This window comes from Schistocerca serialis, chromosome 1 (assembly GCF_023864345.2).
Source record: "Schistocerca serialis cubense isolate TAMUIC-IGC-003099 chromosome 1, iqSchSeri2.2, whole genome shotgun sequence".
In the NCBI taxonomy this organism is placed as follows: domain Eukaryota; kingdom Metazoa; phylum Arthropoda; class Insecta; order Orthoptera; family Acrididae; genus Schistocerca; species Schistocerca serialis.
This window is the reverse complement of record NC_064638.1, coordinates 1170725995-1170749043: the sequence shown is the minus strand read 5'-3', so window position 1 is coordinate 1170749043 and position 23049 is coordinate 1170725995. Positions and strand designations below refer to the sequence as shown.

General features: G+C 40.1%; 1 protein-coding gene across 1 annotated transcript in view; it reads right to left on the bottom strand.

Moving 5' to 3' along the window:
* LOC126418540 (tRNA-dihydrouridine(16/17) synthase [NAD(P)(+)]-like) overlaps positions 1-23049 on the bottom strand; it is a 253050-nt gene that overhangs the window by 10677 nt on the left and 219324 nt on the right. The window contains exons 5-7 of the mRNA XM_050085357.1: positions 16102-16256; positions 7959-8113; positions 7637-7810 (exon numbers count right to left, since the gene is read on the bottom strand). Coding sequence (XP_049941314.1) covers positions 7637-7810; positions 7959-8113; positions 16102-16256 — 484 coding nt within the window. The remainder of the gene's footprint in view (positions 1-7636; positions 7811-7958; positions 8114-16101; positions 16257-23049) is intronic.

Genomic DNA, 23049 nt, shown 5'->3' with positions numbered 1-23049 from the left:
CATGTCTTGGTGCACAGCCAGCACATCTTGGCACAGTGTTACACCGTCCGGGTTATCTGGATACTTCTCACCAACACCAACCTATCCGAACTCCGGAGATGGGAACTTGCCCTTCAGTATATCCTCTCTTCTCGTCATCCGCCAGGCCTCAATCTCCGCTAATTTCAAGTTGCCGCCACTCATACCTCACCTATGTTTCAACAACTTCTTTGCCTCTACACTTCTGCCTCGACTGGCATCTCTGCCCAAACTCTTTGTCTTTAAATATGTCTGCTTGTGTCTGTATGTGTGGATGGATATGTGCGTGTGTGCGAGTGTATACCTGTCCTTTTTTCCCCCCTAAGGTAAGTCTTTCCGCTCTCGGGATTGGAATGACTCCTTACCCTCTCCCTTAAAATCCACTTCCTTTCGTCTTCCCCTCTCCTTCCCTCTTTCCTGATGAGGCAACAGTTTGTTGCGAAAGCTTGAATTTTGTGTGTATGTTTGTGTTTGTTTGTGTGTCTATCGACCTGCCAGCGCTTTCGTTCGGTAAGTCACCTCATCTTTGTTTTTATATATAATTTTTCCCACGTGGAATGTTTCCTTCTATTATATTGATATCATTAATTTGAATCCAACAATTACGTTTGTTATTGTCACTGTTGCATTTCGAAATCTTTTCTGTCGTCTTATTTTCCTATTTCTGTTTTTGCCAGTAGTTTAACTTTGTATTCACCTTCTCCTTTTTATTGTAATCTGCTATACTATTTTATCCCGCCTATATATATACTCAATAATACGTAACCCACTTCCAAACCAATTTTTTTTTTTTTTTTTTTTTTTGCCGCTTTCAGCACTACCGCCGCTATAATATCCATCGTTTCTAGTTCACAAACAGCTCCTTTCACCTTGTAAACAACCATTTCGGCCAGTTCTAATAACTTTCGCATTATTTCCATTTCAGTTTTTCCCACATCACTTATAATTTTTAGCCACTTCCCACAGGTTTTAACGTCATTATTTCTTCATCAGACAATTGTTAGCCTCATTTTCATAATCTGCCACGACAATACCACTCCTTTTAATATACTACACGCAGTTTTTTCGAAATTTTCCCGAATTTCTCCGTCCTTTAACGTGTTTTGGCGGCAACATAACCACCTAACCTTTATGCACATCGTTGTCTACCAACCCAAGTCCAACATAGCCCAGCTGTAACCAACACCTTTTCGCCTTTTTTCATTCCAGATCTCCAGTTACTTTCCGGTTTACCTTTATCTCTCCCCATATATTTTTATTTTCATTTTCATTTCACCTCATGTTACACTTTCCACCTTCTAATACCATGTCACCCTCACAACACCCCCACAACGACCCCATTAAGTTTTATTTACATTCCCTCCGCAAACATGCCTTCGCCCTAGCCAGATTACGCTCCCATATTCTATTTTCTCAGGCTTGTCTGACATTTGGCATCACCCCCAAAGGCCTCACACTTAAAGTTCCCATCTCTGGCTGCAACCCTTCCTTCCATCAGTCCCTATACCAGTTCCAAACTGAACAATCCATTGCCCTCACCCACCTAATCCTTCACCTACACATCAACTCAGCCAATGAACACACCCGTCAACTCCTATCCTTAATAAAAGTCCTTAATCTTTCCTCTCCCACATCCACACCGGCTGTTCAGAGTATCCTCCTACAGGCCAACCATAAATTAAAACAGCATGCCACCCTCCACCTCAAAAAACTATCCAATCTCCTGGTTTCCCACCCCCGGAAAGGCAACTCACTCACGCTTCACAACCTTTCCAGCAAACCTCAACCTCCTGTCATTGCACACAAACCCAGTCTCTCCCATCTACTCAATCTCCCACTTCCAGCTCCACTCCCTCCAAAACCTCAAAATTCCGATCAACACAATCTGGAACCACAACACCCTAATTCAGTAGTTAACCTTTCCTCCAAACCTCTCTCCCAATCCGAAACCTCTGTCCTATCCAAAGGCCTCACCTTCAGCCCCACTCCCAGATTCAACCAAACAGCCCTCATCAAAGATTTACTGTCCTACACTCGTACTCTCTGCTGGAAGTATCACTTTGCCACGAAGAAAAATGATCCTAATCCTACTCCTAATGATCCGACTCCTCAAGACACCATCCAAATTGAACCCTGCCTGGAACAGTTCCGTCCTCCGTCACAGCGGGACCCACCTCCTCTTCCTCAAAATCACCCTCTCCAAACCTTCCAGGAATTTCTGACTTCCAGCCTTGCATCTCAATCCTTCTTAAAAAACCTTAATCCTACACCCAACATCACCACTGCTGAAGCCCAGGCTATCCGTGATCTGAAGGCTGACCGATCCATCGTCATTCTTCCGGCGGACAAGGGTTCCACGACCGTGGTACTTGATCGTCGGGAGTATGTGGCTGAGGGACTGCGTCAGCTTTCAGACAACACCACATACAAAGTTTGCCAAGGTAACCCCATTCCCGATGTCCAGGCGGAGCTTCAAGGAATCCTCAGAACCTTAGGCCCCCTGCAAAACCTTTCACCTGACTCCATCAACCTCCTGACCCCACTGACACCCCGCACCCCTACCTTCTACCTTCTTCCTAAAATCCACAAACCCAATCATCCCGGCCGCCCCAATGTAGCTGGTTACCAAGCCCCCACAGAACGTATCTCTGCCTACGTAGATCAACACCTTCAACCCATTACATGCAGTCTCCCATCCTTCATCAAAGACACCAACCACTTCCTTGAACGCCTGGAATCCTTACCCAATCTGTTACCCCCGGAAACCATCCTTGTAACCATTGATGCCACGTCCTTATACACAAATATTCTGCACGTCCAGGGCCTCGCTGCAATGGAGCATTTTCTTTCACGCCGATCACCTGCCACCCTACCTAAAACCTCTTTCCTCATTACCTTAGCCAGCTTCATCCTGACCCACAACTTCTTCACTTTTGAAGGCCAGACATACCAACAATTAAAGGGAACAGCCATGGGTACCAGGATGGCCCCCTCGTACGCCAACCTATTCATGGGTCGCTTAGAGGAAGCCTTCTTGGTTACCCAAGTCTGCCAACCCAAAGTTTGGTACAGATTTATTGATGACATCTTCATGATCTGGACTCACAGTGAAGAAGAACTCCAGAATTTCCTCTCCAACCTCAACTCCTTTGGTTCCATCAGATTCACCTGGTCCTACTCCAAATCCCATGCCACTTTCCTTGACGTTGACCTCCACCTGTCCAATGGCCAACTTCACACGTCCGTCCACATCAAACCCACCAACAAGCAACAGTACCTCCATTATGACAGCTGCCACCCATTCCACATCAAACGGTCCCTTCCCTACAGCCTAGGTCTTCGTGGCAAACGAATCTGCTCCAGTCCGGAATCCCTGAATCATTACACCAACAACCTGAAAACAGCTTTCGCGTCCCGCAACTACCCTCCCGACCTGGTACAGAAGCAAATAACCAGAGCCACTTCCTCGTCCCCTCAAACCCAGAATCCCCCACAGAAGAACCACAAAAGTGCCCCACTTGTGATAGGATACTTTCCGGGACTGGACCAGACTCTGAATGTGGCTCTCCAGCAGGGATACGACTTCCTCAAATCCTGCCCTGAAATGAGATCCATCCTTCATGAAATCCTCCCCACTCCGCCAAGAGTGTCTTTCCGCCGTCCACCTAACATTCGTAACCTGTTAGTTCATCCCTATGAAATCCCCAAACCACCTTCCCTACCCTCTGGCTCCTATCCTTGTAACCGCCCCCGATGCAAAACCTGTCCCATGCACCCTCCCACCACCACCTACTCCAGTCCTGTAACCCGGAAGGTGTACACGATCAAAGGCAGAGCCACGTGTGAAAGCACCCACGTGATTTACCAACTGACCTGCCTACACTGTGATGCATTCTATGTGGGAATGACCAGCAACAAACTGTCCATTCGCATGAATGGACACAGGCAGACAGTGTTTGTTGGTAATGAGGATCACCCTGTGGCTAAACATGCCTTGGTGCACAGCCAGCACATCTTGGCACAGTGTTACACCGTCCGGGTTATCTGGATACTTCCCACCAACACCAACCTATCCGAACTCTGGAGATGGGAACTTGCCCTTCAGTATATTCTCTCTTCTCGTCATCCGCCAGGCCTCAATCTCCGCTAATTTCAAGTTGCCGCCACTCATACCTCACCTGTGTTTCAACAACTTCTTTGCCTCTACACTTCTGCCTCGACTGACATCTCTGCCCAAACTCTTTGTCTTTAAATATGTCTGCTTGTGTCTGTATGTGTGGATGGATATGTGCGTGTGTGCGAGTGTATACCTGTCCTTTTTTCCCCCTAAGGTAAGTCTTTCCACTCCCGGGATTGGAATGACTCCTTACCCTCTCCCTTAAAACCCACTTCCTTTCATCTTCCCCTCTCCTTCCCTCTTTCCTGATGAGGCAACAGTTTGTTGCGAAAGCTTGAATTTTGTGTGTATGTTTGTGTGTCTATCGACCTGCCAGTGCTTTCGTTCGGTAAGTCACCTCATCTTTGTTTTTATATATAATTTTTCCCACGTGGAATGTTTCCTTCTATTATATTGAATACAAGAATACACACTTCTGAAGCTACAGTGCGCAAGGAAAATGCAGCCTAAATGCCTTTGCACACATCTTGACCTCTCTTATCTTGTTGTTCTTCTGGGGGTTATACAATGTGTGTAGCACTACTAAGTAACACTCTTTTTATAATTTTGATTATTTAAACTTGCCCAACCATGTTTCACAGAAAGAAATTGACTTTCTTCTGACAGCGTAAGGTTCCTGATCTTCCCCATAACTTTCTCATGCTGACAGACATAGTCAGTTACAAGTGTGGCTGAATGCCACTGAATTCCTCTTATTTCCTCACTAATCCAACCAGATGATGATGGGCACAAACTACTCACTATTCATTAAGAGGTCTCACAAAAATCTTTTAGATGGACTGCCTTGGAGATGCACATAGACACATCTATAATTTTGGCAATAAACGGAAGCCATTCATTTGCACTTCACATGTCTATTTCTGTGTGTTGCTTATAATTTGCAATGCTTGTTTAGCACAATCTATGAACTGACGTATCCAATCAACTATATAGAGGACTTAAATGTGAACTCCAAACCACAGTGCAACTTGGGATTTTTCATATACACAAATTATTGTCAAAGATGAAAGAGCTGATAAGTGACAAAAAAAAAAAAAATACTTGAACTGACTGGCAACTGCATAACTTTGGATTTTCAGTCTGATAATCACTGGCTACTGAGCCAAATAATCTTACATTTATCCACATTTCATGCAAGCTGTAGAGCATTACATAAAGTCGCTGATGTGTTTGAGACTTATGAATTATCCTGCCATTATTCAAAGATGTAAATGTCCTGTACACATCAACACCACAAACAGTCTGAATATCCTTCTGAGATTGCTTGGCATACCATATCTATATACAAAGAGAATAATAACAGTTTTACCAAGCTTCCTTTGTGTACTCTCACAGATTTTGTGCCTGGTGAGCACTCATTATACAAGAAAACATGATGGGATATTTTTCAGTTACAAATTCATTGATCGAGTCACATAATTGCAAAGATAAATATTGCTGTTGACTGGCAGTCATATTTCTGGTACATCATGTGCGGACACAGGAAGTTATTGTTCACATGTATGGTGTTTCCTAAATCCAAGCTAATTCTGAGGAGCAACTATGACTTTTGCCAGCTTTATTTCTTCATTGATAGTCATCGGTAGAAACGTACTGCATTGTTACACTCACTGAAAAATGGAGGGTGGAAGTTCAAGACTTACTACTGTAAATGATGTAGCCAACAGTTGCACAATTGCGTTTCACAGTTCTTTACTTTCACTGCTCGCAACCCTCCAATATTACACAGTTGTATGGCCAGTTCACTACTGGTAAATGTTGATAAGCCTCATTAATAGGTTTCAGGCAAACATCAGCATGCTGTCACAATAGTTTGCTGTTGAACATCTATGAGCAGAAAAACCTAACCACACAGTTCACAGTTCTTGTAGAATTATAAGGTATGTGTGCACTATTTCTCAAAATACTTGAACAGACATTGTCATTACTTGATATAACACATGGCCTATTTGTGTTACACTAATTCCACTGTTAAGTTGATGGGTTGTTGTTACTCTAACCGATACATAATTCCTGTCCGAGAATCGGCTGTGGACTGACTGTATAGGGACCAAAAATCCATCCTTTATATATCCCCACAATAATAGGCACTGAAAATATACATTGTTCGATGTTTAAGTTACAGAAATTACAATGAAAACATAACTCATTCCATTAACTGAATACATTGAAAAATTCCTTCTTTTTAACAGTGCCTTCTATCACAAAGGTTAGGCCAAATCATTTTTAAATAATGAAATTAACAGATGTAGTTATACAAACAATACTTTTTATACAACTGGTAATTATTTTGGAATTAATTAAGGGCCGGCTTTACTAACATGTTTTCAAATAGAGCCAAATAAATAATTAAAGAATCCTAGTAGTTCTTCCAAATGTGTATAATTTGTACAGAATTTATACTTGTTTATAAGTCAACAATAGAATTTAAGTCATGAAACAATTACTGATTTCACTCTGTAACAAAGGCATTAACTAACAGTGAAAATAAATTAGGAAATTGATTACATACACTAGCACAAAATTAGGCCTGGTGCTCTTTTCCTTATGACTGAGGGCCAACCTTTCTCTTTTTTGGAAATGCAGATTATACTAATGCATGTTAATGGTAATTAGGCAAAAATGAAAAAAAAGGAATTTACGGAGGAAGATGGCAAAACAATAAAGGAAGTAAAGTGATCCCAGCCTGCTTCATCACACAACCTCGCTCTTATAAATTGCATTAAACTGATCGAGGAAAAAAAAAAAAAAAAAAAATGTAAGGTCAAATCTTAAAGGAATCTCCATTGCTGTGATGTTCTTAGTTATGCGTAAATCTGTAGGGCAGATGGGGGCCTGTCCTCTTAATAAGAGCTTCTTTGTCTGTTTGACTTGCAAAGATTCTTTGTTCACACTTTCACAGCACACTTTATGTATGCACTAATGCCTGTGAAAATGGCAACCACAGATTGGGTACACGACAACATACAAATGATTAACACTACAGAACTATACACAATCTCTGCTCTGACAGTTCAGAATTGTTTGAAGATAGAACATGTTGCAACCTATTGCTGATGCATCGAATCAAGCAGAATGTGGATATGTTCTGGTGAATTCCTCAACATACAATTTGCATGCAGCTCTGCAAAACACAAAAAATTATTATGGAGGACACTGACAAACAAGTTGCCAATAGGCTGCCTTTGGTACATAGAAGATAATAGATGATACATTATTGTGTAATATCTGATGTGAATACAGTTGCCACTTTAAGACAAGAAGTAGTGGCTCACATTTGAAAACTCTATGCCTTGCCACACAGCACACTAGTATTCATGATAGGGTAGGATATTAAGGGAGGAGAAAGAGTGAGGGGAGAGGGGGGGGGGGGGGGGGGGGGGGGACAATGTATCCCCGAGAAGGCAAAATTTATGAGCAACAGTGAGATTAAAATCTTACCATTGGATTGGGACATTCTGCACACTTCTCTACTCCCTTTCTTCCATTGAACACTTTGTTTGGGTTCCTCTGTAGTTTCCTCATCTTCTTCAATAACCTTTTTGATTGAGATTTGCTGCAAGTGGATTCTACACTGCTCTCCCTTTGCCTTTTCTGAGAGACACCATCATGATTCTGGAACAATGAGATAATGTGAAAAGACACTATACCAGAATTAGGCTTAATAGGAGTGGTACTCTGTAGCTATGTCGCTATACTCACAGAAGGATTAGAAGAAACAGTAATTATGATCATCAAGAAGATTAAAATGACAGATAGATACCTCTTTCTCTGCATCACCGCCAACAGTCGTATCCAGCTCCACAGACTCTGAAGTGGCTCCAGCTGCCTGATTTTGTGCCACTTTCTGGAGGTGCACTTCTGGGGGATCACGCACATACGGCTGACAGATCCATGGAGGCAACACCAAATCATATCCTGAAATACAAATGTGTAAATGCAACAAAACGGTACACGATAGAGGAAATACATCTGATGCAATTCCTACCATTAACTTGCATTTAGAACTGTGCATAAACCCTTTTTTTATCACTTGTACAGATTTAACACTGCTGTAAAATGAAAGTGAAGTGAATGAGTCTGTAGAAATTATACATATATGTATGAAGGGGTGCAAAAAATTATTATTTAAAAGCTATATATTTTCAAATTGTTTACAAAACAACCTTATCCCCTTCAAAATACTCTCCATTACAACTAACAAATATATCCCTCTCCTGTCTGCCACAAACACAGTTGCACAATCTTCTTAAAACTTCTACATAAAAGGTTTGATTGATGGTCTGACCTAGAGTAACAAACTCTCGTATTTTCATCGAATCAAGCAGTTGATGGATGTACAGAATGAGGTTTGTCACCAATTGACATATTCCCATTTTTAAACCAAGTAAACCATTCATACAATTGAGTTTTTCCCATAGTGTCATCTTGGTAAGCTGTTTTCAACATTAAAACAGATTCAGCAGCATTTTTATCAAGAAGAAAACAAAATTTCACAGCTGCACATTGTTCACTTAACCCGGTGAGGATGTGGTGCAAAACGTGTACATCAAGGACGTGGAGAGTCGTATTGATCCTGATTTTCATTTACATTTTTAAAATATTTATTGGCACATTTTAACAAAAGATGGGAATTAAACTTAAGAATTATTTATTAATTAAAGGATTTTCATAGAAATAAACACCATTAACTGTACAAATGCTTTATTACTTAATTTTTACAAAAAGTCTGCAAAATAATCATTTAAACAGCTCTTAACATTACATTTTTTTTTAAATCTACAAAACCATACATTCGCCACTTACAAAACCATAAATTCGCATCAGTAATTCAGATTTTTTGCTAAGCATTTACAAGATAAATCTTCTTCAAACACAAAATGAAAAATAAATTTTTGATATAAGATATAAATCATCTCTTGCCATAGCACATTGTCGCAGAATGGGACAATGTGTTCTTGACAAATGTACCTATGATAGCCTTCACAAACAATAGGTGTCTTATCATGTCTAGCATAGGGACACTCTTGACATCTTTTTCATACACCTTGGAATCCGGCAGTCGATTCCTGTGAAGATTCTCCACTAAATTCTCTGATTCTCTTACGCAAAGTGCTTGGCAGTTAAGGTATTTCTTGTCAGCCACTCAAATGTTCACTGACGAGCATACAGCAAAGGGTTTTTATGAAATTACGACGCTTTTGGTTTTCATTGTTATTTGATCACTGAACAATAGCAGCATTTGTGCTGGCCAAATTCAGTATTGCGTAGAAGACAGTCTGAGGCCATTTTTTTCTTCTTTTTTTTTTTTTTTTCCTAAGTTGCGGCTTCACCATAAGTCACTGACAGCTTATCTGCAACGTCACCTCCACCTTTCATGGAATTATAAAACATGTTTATCTCTGGTTTCTTTTATGTCCTGTCGATTCAGCAATTTCAACATAGAGGTGAACACTAGACATAAGCAAAACAACTTCGATTTTCTTTGGTATGTGAGAAACAAGTGTAATATCCTTTTGGAAACTGAACTTATAGATGAGTAGATTTCTCTAGCACGAGTTTTGCAAAATTTAGGAGGGATTTGCCTCTTGTTATTATGCACTGTTGTGAGAGAAGTTAGCTTGTGTTCTTTCAGCAGATGTGAAACTAGTTCACAGCTTGTAAACCAGTTATCAAAAGTCACATTATTGCTTGTTTTTGAAATGGGTTGCATCAGCTGATTCACCACATCAAAAGGTTTATTACTCAGTGAAAGCGGTTCCTCTGGCTGCTTGCCAGTATATATTTCACGGTTGAAGATATAGAAATACTTTGTGTTGACCAAGGCAAATATTTTTATGCCATATTTGGCCGGTTTTGATGGAATGTATGTCTAAATTTGCATCTGCCTCCGAATGCAAGATGCATTTCCTCTACAGTTGTATATTCTCCCAGTACTTTCTTGCAGTTTTCAATGAATATTTCAAATATCTGACATATTGATGCTAAGTTATCCAGCTGTTTTCTTTCTTCATGTGTGGATTTATCATCAAAACAAAGACAGCTTTGAATGAAATGAAAATGTTGCCATGTCATTGTCATCCAAAATATTTCAACATCTGTTCCTACTGAAGCCCAAAGGTCAATGGTGTTGTGCCTCCCCAATTGGTAGAATCCAGCAATGTACAACAAGCTTATATAAGGCTTCAGCTCACTCATGGTCATTTCCTTCATAAAATAGTGGTTTACAACTACTTCACAAGCTGCTTTCCTTTCTGCAGTTTGCAAGTTTGTGTATTTCAAGATAATACAAAGCCTATTTTCATTGCAAAACAGACTCAAGGTACCTGCCTGATGATATTTTCAGAACAGGTCCTAACTTGTTGCTGAGGTGGATTTTTTCACAACTTGGATCCATTTTTACCAAAATAAAATGGACTGCGTGTCCGATTTTCTGATTGCTCGACTAATTCCTGTAACGCAGCATTGTGGGCAGTATTCTGTAGCTCATTTGGTGGTATATTATCTGCTTTGTCACTGCCCTCACTTGCATCTTGCTCTGTACCACTACTGTCACTGCCCTCACTTACATAATCTTCACTTTCACTACTATCTGTTGTAAAGCCACTTTCACTGTCTGATAATTTGCAAAATCATGTAAAAAAATGATGTATGCGCTCTCAGCCTCCCTTTCCTCATTGTCCATTTTGACTAAAAACCTCAAAACACACGAAACACTCATAGAAAAAGATAAATTCAAAAATGGCACAGAAATACTACTTCGCAGTTGGGTTGGGTTGGGTTGTTTGGGGGAGAAGACCAGACAGCAAGGTCATCGGTCTCATCGGACTGTGGAAGGACGGGGAAGGAAATCGGCCGTGCCCTTTCAAAGGAACCATCCCAGCATTTCCCTGGAGCGATTTAGGGAAATCACGAAAAACCTAAATCAGGATGGCTGGATGCAGGATTGAACCGTCGTCCTCCTGAATGCGAGCCCAGTGTGCTAGCCACTGCGCCATCTCGCTCGGTCTACTTCGCAGTTGTGGAAGGGTCAAAAGTACACTCTTACTGTTTGCACTCGTTTATCTCTTTTCACGGACGGCAGCTGACTGAGTGCGTGCACGCATTAGGGAGGGGAGATCAGTAATTACAGCTACTGAGAACCTCGACAATGTGCAACAAAGAATTGCTAACAAAACAAAATGAGCAGGGTCAAACTGACTCTACCACATCCTCGCTGGGTTAAACTTGCCATCATAAAAATGACACAATAACAAAACAGCACTAGCAAAAACAATCACTGCAGATTAAAATAAAAAGCCAGCTTGACAACACAGGCAGCACTGAACTGGTAATGAGTTGCACTATACACACCTAGCAGCAGAAATTCGTACTCACAAGCTCCACTCCAGACTGTTTTTTTCATTTTTTTGGGTACCCCCTTGTATGTAAGGCTATCTAAGCAGCTGTTATGTCTTTGCTTGTGTGCACACTTTTCTTTCCCCATTTAAGCATCAACAGACTAGTTGTGTTAGTGACTGCAATATCTTAGTAGTTGTCATGGGTGATTATTCAACAATATGAAAGTTATTTGAAACTATGCAGAAATTTAGTGACGAACCACATTAATTACATCTATTGTGAAGATTGTTGCAAAAATTCTAATTTGTGGTTTCACACTATGTAACCTTTAGCTCAGTAACTGAGCTAATCACCACCAAGTTACAAATGAACCACTGACATTACAATACGAAGAGCACTGCTGATAAAAGTAGAGAACACTGGTAATTGAGTGTGTGACTGAAAAAGTCCCGCTTTCTTGACACTTACAATAATGATACATCCACTCCATCTGATACGTAATATTACAGTCAATACCCTTTTGTGTTGAGAATTCTCTCTATATTGGTGGACTAGTGTAATGTGTAAGCAGCTTAGTGGGTTTATGAAAAGAACAAAATGTGGTATACGGTTTGCATCATAAACTGTGTGAATACCTTTTGTTGCTGCTTTAATGTGCAGCATCTGTAGGTAACACAAAATTAAAGGAGCAAAGAGATTACTATGCTTATAAAGATATCTGGGTCCTCATCTGGGCACAGCTTGTAGTTCCTTCATTTTCAACATGACGACCATAGGTATATGCCATGAATAAACATATGTGCCACCAAGGATGTGAGTATGAAGTAGGCAGCATCTTATGGAAGAAGCACTTCTTGAATTCAGCAAAAAATGTAAATATTGCTTGTTCAATTATGTGTGTGTTTTTCTTTACTGAAGAAGGCTTCAGCTGGAAGCTTATACGTAAGTCTTTTTGTCGTGCCTGACTGCAACCAAATGTTTCATTTTTATGGTACACATTGTCGATATGAGCAACTAGGTATTTTCGAAGCAGATCCCACTCATTCATTCTTTCCACATCCAAATCCTGCCTGAAGGAGAGTGTTCTGTGAGGTGGAACAAGTCAGGTTATACAGAAACAGCCATGCAGGCTACTTCTATTAAATATATTAACAACCAGACACAACTAGTGTCAATCCACTCACAAGGTTAATGGCAGGAATAACTTCTAGATTACCTTTTATACGCATTATAAATCAGGATATTATTTATATTAGTAGAAAAGCAGCTAATCTGAAGAAAAACTACTGCTTGTTTCAATCTACTATTTCATACTAAGCATTCATACAACTTTACTTATTTCAGAGAACACTACCCGCTGCCTATTTGGAAAATTTACAACCTGCTTCAAAAAACATAAATATTACCCAGAATCTAAATCTATGAGTCCAAATATTCTGATATAGGCTAAAAGGTGTGACTGATAAGGTTTTCTTTTATTTCGTACTAACATTTCCTGGCCACATACTGCTGCGGCTCAGTCTGGTTAAATGGAAAAGAAAGAAAAGAGAAGACACGTGTTACTAATATGAATGGGAATTGGATATACATCCTAACCACCTTCTCCCCCGGTCTTATTTCCAATTTCTATGTCCATCTCCTCGTCCTTCCCCCCTCCTCTGTCTATCACCCCCTCCCCCATCTCTCAGTGCATCTCCCGCTCCTGCTTTCTGTGTCCATTTCCTCCCATCTCTCTGCCCATCTCCTATTCCACCTCTCTGACCTTGAGCTTCGTTTATTGTTATTGCAAATTCAGATTCTGTAGTAGTTCTAATCATAGGCCAGTAAGCCACAAATACAACTTTCCTGACTGCTAAAGATATCCCCTTTAGATATTACAAATATATTTATATACTATATATATTAAAATGTACATCCTATGTCCATCCAAATGGATGGTCAGGAACTTTGTGATATTTTTGGTAATAACTTTTCCCCTTCCTACATTACATATTTATTTATACATTACAGAAATAGGTATACAAAAATGTGAATTTTCAAAAGCAATGTTGTGTCAAACTATTCAAGCAATCGGTGAAGATCTTTCATATATTTAAGATTTTCAACAAATGAATATATACATTTTTATTTATAAAGATTTAAATGTTTGTTTGTTCAAAATCATATATCTCTGAAAGGTCTACACTGATTGATTTGAAATTTTGACACAACATTGCATTCAAATACAAGTGTGTTTTATACACCTACAGGACTACCATAAGGGTGTGTGTGTGTGTGTGTGTGTGTGTGTGTGTGTGTGTGTGTGTGTGTGTGTGTCTATATTATATGACACATTCTTAGCAAAAATCTCATATTCATTTGTTCACAATCTTAAATCTCCAAAAGATCTTCATTGATCCCTTTGAAATTTTGACACAAAGCTGCTTTTGAATATAAACATCTGTATATTAAAATTCAAGGTTGTGTCAAAATTTCAAAGGAATCAGTGAAGAAGTTTTGGATATTGAAGATTTTGAACAAACAAACATGAGGTTCTTGCTAACGACTTATCTCCTTAATTATTACATAGATATTTAGATACCTTATGGCACTCCAGTAAGCTAGTATTCAAATCCAATGTTGTATGAAAACTTTAAAGCAATCGGTGCAGAACTTTTGGAGATATACAATTCTGAACAAATAAACATTTACATTTTTATTTGCACAGATTTGGTTATCTTGCTCATGCCTATCTATAACTTGCTAAAGACTTTTTCGCTAGAATACATAACCCAATTCTAAATCCTAAACCGGGGTGTGAAGTAGGTCTTTACACGGAAATTTTCCCATGATACTCCTGCAAAGTATTGAACAGAGGATACTAAAAGATTTACACGTCATATTTGAAATCATATGTCATTCAGTACAGTACTTGGTTATTTTACTGATTACTGTGCTGAGTTGAGTTCCCCAACTATAGAATGAAAAGCTTTAAGTTTCTCTGCTTCAGTTCCTAGAGTTACCCCAAATTTAAGTCTATCCCCATGATAATCCATCAGTCTGCAAAGCTAGTAATCAGCCACAGACTGCTGGCAAACATTTCTTGACGTTCAGCACATATGTTAGGAATAAACATACTATCCTCATTTCAGTGCAAATGTTCTCTTTACGGATGAGGCTTCATTCCAACGTGATCAAATTGTAAATTTTCAGAACCAACATGTGTGGGCTGACCAGAATCCGCACGCAATTGTGCAATCACGTCATCAACACAGATTTTCTGTGAACGTTTGGGCACGCATTGTTGGTTATGTCTCCATTGGGCCCCATGTTCTTCCACCTACACTCAATGGAGCACGTTATCATGATTTCATACGGGATACTCTACCTGTACTGCTAGAGCATGTGTCTTTACAAGTATGACACAACATGTGGTTCATGCACGATGGAGCTCCTACGCATTTCAGTCAAAGTGTTCGTACGCTTCTCAACAACAGATTCGGTTACCAATGGATTGGTAGAGGCGGATCAACTCCATGGCCTCCACGCTCTCCTGACGTCAACCCTCTTGACTTCCATTTATGGGGGCATTTGAAAGCTCATGTCTATGCAACCCCGGTACCAAATGTAGAGACTAGATTGAGTCCTTATTGTATATAACATGCAAATAGACTGTAGCACAAGTGTTGGATTTCTTGCTAAATTTCAATTTCATCCTTATTGATATCATTCTCATAAATGCTCAAGTCCAGAGGGAGGAGTTATCAGCACCCCACTAACTTGAAACAGCAGATTTTCTTATCTACAATGGTGTAAGGGGCAGTATCAAGGAATAAAGTGAAGGTTTGAAGACTGCATGTTTGAAAGCTGTGTTACAGGATCCAATATATTGTTTATGTTCCTATCAATTACTCAACATTTCACATGGTATGTAATTGTCTTCATCAGACGTGCATTTTTTTGTATAGATAACTATTGTTATTGAAACTTCCTGGCAGATTAAAACTGTGTGCTCAACTGAGACTCAAACTCGGGATCTTTGCCTTTCGCGGGCAAGTGCTCTACCATCTGAGCTACTGAAGCACGACTCACGCCCGGTCCTCACAGCTTTACTTCTGCCAGGTCCTGAGTTCGAGTCTCAGTCGGGCACACAGTTTTAATCTGCCAGGAAGTTTCATATCAGCGCACACTCCGCTGCAGAGTGAAAATCTCATTCTGGAAACATCCCCCAGGCTGTGGCTAACCGATGTATCCGCAGTATCCTTTCTTTCAGGAGTGCTAGTTCTGCATAGTTCACAGGAGAGCTTCTGTAAAGTTTGGAAGGTAGGAGACGAGATACTGGCAGAAGTAAAGCTGTGAGGACTGGACGTGAGTCGTGCTTTGGTAGCTCAGATGGTAGAGCACTTGCCCACGAAAGGCAAAGGTCCCGAGTTCGAGTCTCGGTCGGGCACACAGTTTTAATCTGCCAGGAAGTTTCATATCAGCGCACACTTCGCTGCAGAGTGAAAATCTCATTCTGGAAACTATTGTTATTGTTCGTCAAACCTCTGTACAAGTATCAATCGAGCAAAATTATGAGTGCATACCTGTTTCCGGTGGTGGCTCCCATGGTCTTGGGGAGAGTCCCTCATGCAGAGGCAGCAAACGATCACGCAGTTCCTGCACAGCATCACCCATCTCCTCCAATGAACCAGCTGTTGCTATTCGACTACGAATGTCTTTGTGTTCCTCAAGGCAGAGGCTGTACACAAACAACAGAGAAATTACCAACTCGTATTTCCCACAATGCCTATATTATCGGCAAACACTAGTTACAATGTACAGCACTCACTTGGCATATACTTCACTGACTACCACAAGCAAAAATTGCTCCTGACAAAAATACTACTTCCAAAAGAACATGAAAATCAGTTTTCTTGCAAGTGTTGAAACCAGGCATTGTAAAAGTAGAGAAACACTGGAGTACTCAAAAATGAAAATTAATACTGTCTTAGAAGAAGTCTGTATAATTCTTGATAGCTGCATATGAGACAACTGAAACATAGTTAAAAGGCATATGAATGAAAAATCAGACATTGAATCTTCAGTTCTCAGAACATCCCTCTCAGGATAAATTAGCACCCATGATTTATTGACTGCCTGATGTTCATTTATAGTAGCCTACAATTTGATCAATTGCTACAGTTCAATTATTCCCTCCATTACCTTTTATTTCTCTCCCATTTTGGGGGCTTGATATAGCTTTTTCCTCCTGTACTACATCCTCGCCCCACCCTTCTCCATCAGCTCAGCTTTAGAAGCCCCTAAAGGCTAGAGAAACTATATATATATATATATATATATATATATCATTTGCATCTCTGACTCCTTTTCTAGTTGTTTCTGCCTTGCAACTGGTAAGTAGATGCTAAAATAATATGGAAACCTGGTGGAGGTAACAATTCTCAGAATTTCAGCATCACTGACTTTTCCATCTGGAAGACAGTAGTAAGTAATATACATATTGACTCAACCACAGCAGTTATTGAGAGAATGAAAAAACACCTTCAGTTTCAGTGTACATTTTCTGAAAATTTTCACGGGCTACAAATATTTTGAATGGGACATGGTTAACCACTCTTGACAGTGCACAGTAGTACTTGGGGGTTCAGGGAGCTGTGTGTAGTTAGCTGTCATTAATGCATGTGGGTATCAAAAAATGTGTAGGTCACTGCTTTTGTAAGGCACTGTTTAAGTGACATTCAGTAACATGTTAAATTATGGAGATATTCACATAGCCTCAGCCATAGATGAAGCAGGTGGTAGACTTTGGTTCACTGACAGAGTACTGGGAGAGTGCAGTTGTAGCAGTTCTGCCTGCTTTATTTTGTTTTGTGTCATTGGTATTGATGTACTGTGTTGATACACTGGCTGAAAAATGGGTTGTGGATTCCGACACTGACTATTGTAAATAATGTAGCCAACAGGTGCACAGTTGTGTTTCACAGTACTTTAATTTCACTGTACACAACCCCCTAATAATACACAGTTGTATGGCCAGTGCACTATTGTTTAACTTTCGATAAGCCTCATTAATAGTTTGCAGGCAAACCTCCAGATACTGCTACAACAGTTTCCTGTTGAACATCTACAAGCAGTAAAACCTAACCACAAAGTTCACAGTTCTTGAAGAGTAGAAAGGTACGTATGGAACAGACACTGTCATTGTTTTTACACACAGCCTAACTGTTTAACACTTATTTCACAGTTAATTTCAAGCATTGTTGTCGTTCTAACCCACACAGGTTTCTTGTCTGAAACTCGCCGTGGATTGATTGTCTTGGGACCAAAAATTGGGCCCTTATATATATCATCACAATAATAGGTACTGAAACTACACAATGTTCAGATTTAAATTTACAGAAATTTCAATTAAAACTTGACTCATTAAATTAACTGCATACATCAAAGATTCTTTACTTTTAACAGTTTCTTCTACTACAAGAGTTACGCCGAATTATTTGTTTAAATCACGAAATTAACATATATTGTTATGCAAACAATACTTTGGCAAAACTGATAATTACTTCAGATTTAATTAAGGACTGGCTTTGCTAACATGTTTTCAGATACAGCCAAATGAATACTTTAAGAATACTAGCATTTGGTCTTTCAAATGTTTACAATTATCACAGAATTTATATTTGTTTATATGTCAACAATAGAATTTAAGTTACAAAACAATTACTGATTTTGCCCAATAATAAAAGATACTAACTAGTAATAGTCCAAATAAATTAGAAAATCAATTACATACATAAAACTAAGCACAAAATTAGATCTGGTGTTGTAGTCTTTAAAACTGAGGGTCAACGTTTCTCTATTACGAAAATACAGATTATATTCACATATGTTAATGGTCATTAGTTAAATTAAAAAAAAAAAATAAGGAAAGCCACCATGAAGTACATGGCATAGGGTATGTCACATTGCACCAGTTATTATGGTTTCTTACCACTCCATTCACTTATGGAGCATGGGAAGAATGATTGATTGACTGTATCTGTGCACACTGTAATTATACTAATCTTATCCTCATGATCCATATTGTGCGATATGAGGTTGTTTGCAGTATATTCATAAAGACATCATTCAAAGCCAGTTCTTGAAACTTTGTTAGATTATTTTCTCAGCATAGTTTACTCTTCAAAAGTGTGCCGATTCAGTTTCTTGAGCATCTCTGTAACATTGTCCCATGGGTCAAAAAACCTGTGAACATTTGTGCTGCCCTTCTCCATATACATTCAATATCCCTCATTAGTCCTATTTGGTAAGGGTCCCACACACTTTAGTAATATTCTAGAACCAGTCACACGAGTGTGTAATGTGTCTCGCATGAATATTACGACTGGCTCAAATCAGCCCTGAAGTGGACATGTTTGGCTGTCCTGATCTTTGCCTATCTCACATGATTGTTCTAAGTCCTGGCACCCAAATGACACCTGTTTTTGTGACATTATACTCCCTCCGTAACTTTACACTTGTTGATGGTGAATTGTGGCAGAGGCAGTTTCTTTGAATGCAAAAACCTTATAATACTTGAATTGCCAAACTTCTATCTGTCAGTGTCTCCATCTTGAACCTCTATTTAAACAACAGAAAGGCAAGGCTGGAATATCAACAGTGTAAGGAAAAGATAGAGTGCCACTTACTGTAAAGATGACACTTACTGTAAAGATGACAGAAAGAGGAAAACACACACACACACGCACACATTCATTCATTCACACAAGAAAGCACACCTCACAAACACACGACTTCTGTCTCTTGCAACACAGACCAGAATCTGATGAAGGCTGTGGCCGTAAGCTAATGTTTAGGCATCTTTTAATTGTGCCTGTCTGAAACTTAACATGTCATCTTTATGGTAAGTAGGAATCTACCTTTCCCTTACATTGCTGAAACTGTATTTCATAGAGTACCAGTGGTGTTGAAAGCTTTAACTCTCTCTTCTATTTAAACCTGAAAATTAATTCATGTGGGTTATTCATATACTCACAAAAGCTTGTTACTGTAGTTAATGTAACACCCTTGCACTACTCACTGACTCACCCTCATAACAAGTTCACTAGACAAAATATTAGTTAGCCCCCTTAAAAGAGAACACTGGTCACTTTGGAGCACTGTAGTTGTTGTAGCACTTGTACTAGGTGGTCATGTGACACACCAAATGTGCATAAGTTGTAGTTGTCAAGTGGAATGTACTGTATAAGCCAGTAAGTGCAGTAAAATGGGTCAACATGGAGATCTGACAGAATGGCTGAAAGAAAATATCATGTCTGGATGCACCCATGACAACACACCATGACTGAAACTGCCCAATTTGTTAGTGTGTCAATGCAGACTGTCCAGTGTGTTTACAAGGAATGGTGTAAAACTTGTGGCTGTATAACATGGCACAAGAAGGGAGGTCGTAAAAAGGTCCAAAGTGACAGGAACTCGAGATGAATGTCATGCCTTGTTAATGACAATCAGTTTCAAACACAAAGGGAATTGCTGCTGTTAGTGAATGCAGGTCCATCTCAACCAGTTTCTAAATGAACATACAAAAGGAAACATCCTGTGATAGTCATTTTAGAGTTGAGTACCTCACAAGAGGACACTGCTGACTGTCGCACATAAAGCAAACATAGAAACTGGACAGCAGTGCACTGGAGGCATGTACTGTGGTCTGACAATTTGCAACACTGCCTCTCTTCAATGATGCAAGGCGTCAAGTGCAACCACAGCACAATGAGGTGTTTAGCCCACAGTGTGTGGAGAGTTTAGTTGAGGCTGGACTTGTTTTGTGATGTTTTGCAGATGTTTTTCATACCATACCTTGGGCCCACCCATTCAGGCAATCAGAATATTTATTGTAACATTCACCATAACCAAGTTTTGTTGCCTCTTCTACATCTCCATGATGAGGGTACTACAGGCACTTTTGTCTTCCTTGATGATAACACCCGTCTTCACAGAGGGTGCATACATACAATGCCGTACAAAGGAAGTGAAGCCCCTACAAGGCCAGGAGCAAATGATCTGAAACTTCACTATTCAAGGGGGTTTGTGATGTCAGCTTAGTGATAACAAATTCGAGTCAAGTTTACAAAGAACATGGCAGTATGAGTCCATTTATTAGTATGATGTTATACTCATTCTGGCCCAGACACATGCAATGACTTCCCATACCATGATGACAGCAGGAGTAACATCACTGTTCCCTCCAAAACATTAAAGGAACGGTACCTGTCATCTCGTCAATGATGGCCACCTGGGGTTGTGCTAAACCACAATCCATAGCTGAACACATTGTGATGACATTCATCAGCAGTCCATGATTCCCAGTCATTACTCCACTCCAAACACAGCTGTTTGTGTCGTGGTGTCAATGTCAGCCTACACAAGGGACGGTAATTCCATAATCCGGCTATTGCCAGTCTTTGACTAAAGGTGCAAGATAACGCAGAATGTTGCAGAGTGTCCATTACTTGTTCTCGAAAGGGAGCCACAGATGTGGTGGGGTTACAAGGTGCTTGCTGCACAATAAGATGATCCTCCCTCCTCAGACATGGGCAATAGGAAATTCGACAACAAGTATATCTGCCCTCACATTACAATGCACTGCAACATCAAGCCACTGCCACATCTGGAAGCCCAAAAATTTGGATATTGCACAGTTCAATCAGCTAGGTAAATGAGGACTCACAACGAGGCTCTGTCAGTTGTTGAGAACGCTATCTCACACGTGTATGCAGAATCTCCTTGTCCTTCTCAGTGATCCCTCCACATCTGATGCTGTTCATATCTCGTATATAGGGTGTCTCAAACATTCTGGGTCAAACTGAAAAAGGTGATAGTGGGTCCGCTACCAGTTATGTAGGGAACCAATGGTTGGAAATGCAGCCTATGGCACCTTGACTGATCCATCAAATGACCCGATCTTAATCCCATAGAAAATGTCTGGGACGATTTGGAGCAGCAAGTGGAGAGCAGTAATCAATATCAAAGCAAATCGGTAGTTCTGCAGGATAAAATCTTCCATGAAGTGTGATCAGCTGTAGATAGCATACCTGAAGAAACTTTTGGACTCTTTTTCCTTGCCCAATTGATGCCATTATCAGGGCTAGAGATGATATTACATCGTACTATATCTCATCAACACTCTGCAAACCACAGTAAAGGGCATGGGCAAGGGTATTTTCCAATGTACCAGTTATTACGGATTCTCTCCCTTTCACCTTTGAAATCCCTTCACGTATGCCGTAATTAATTTAATCTAGAAACTTGCTGACAGACTAAAACTGTGTGCCAGACCGAGACTTGAACTCGGGACCTTTACCTTTCGCGGGCAAGTGTTCTACCACTGAGTTACCCAAGCACGAATCACGACCCATCCTCACAGCTTCAATTCTTCCAGTACCTCATCTCCTACCTTCCAAACTTCACAGAAATTTGGAGGCCATGACGTTGGTACCACACATTTACTTCAGACTTTGACACCTTCAGCAGGCCATTAAAGCAACATAATGTGGAGGTAGTAAGGTCAAGTGGTTAGCATTCCAGCTTCATACGAGCTTCATCAGCAGTGGTTATATTATTTAATTTACATGGCATTTAAGAGTTAATTTAAAAACCACGTGAATTTACATGAAGTTTCAGCGAATTTCATGTTATTTGACTACTTTCTATTTTTAATCAAATTTAATTATTAGAACAGACCAATAAATGAAGAAACGGATAGAGTTTTCCCGAAAATGTTTGCCAGTCATGATTTGCGAAATGTCTTATGCGTGTGATCTGGTAAGGTACCCAGAACTACTTTGCACCTCGACACTTCCAGCTGGAGACACAGAGGCATGTATCATCACCGTAATAAAATAAGGGAAATCAGAACTCGCAGGGAAAGATATAGGTGTTACTTTTTCCACACGCCATACAAGACTGGAATTAAGAGAATTGTGAAGCCAAGCACTTAAATGCGATTTGCAGAGTATCGATGTAGATGTAGATTTGGCAGTTGACTTGCACAGAGGTGAGACATTGCTAATATACCGAGAACATATAGTGTAGGTGCAAATATTTTGGATATCGCAGAATTTACGCTTGTACTACGGAAATTCTGCGCGGGATTAGCCGAGCGGTCTAAGGTGCTGCAGTAATGGACTGTGCGGCTGGTCCCGGCGGAGGTTCGAGTCCTCCCTCGGGCATGGGTGTGTGTGTGTGTGTGTGTGTGTGTGTGTGTGTGTGTGTGTGTGTGTTTGTCCTTAGGATAATTTAGGTTAAGTAGTGTGTAAGCTTAGGGACTGAGGACCTTAGCAGTTAAGTCCCATAATTTTTTTTTTTTAACTACGGAAATGTCGGTCTAAGTGCGACTCGAACTGTCGACTCGTACACGTTCACCTTACGAAGTTCGAAAGCTATCCACTCGACCACCACAAACTCTAACGTACGGCACCTATGCACAGATACATCAGTTACATGATACACGTATATAAAACTTCTCTTGCGAT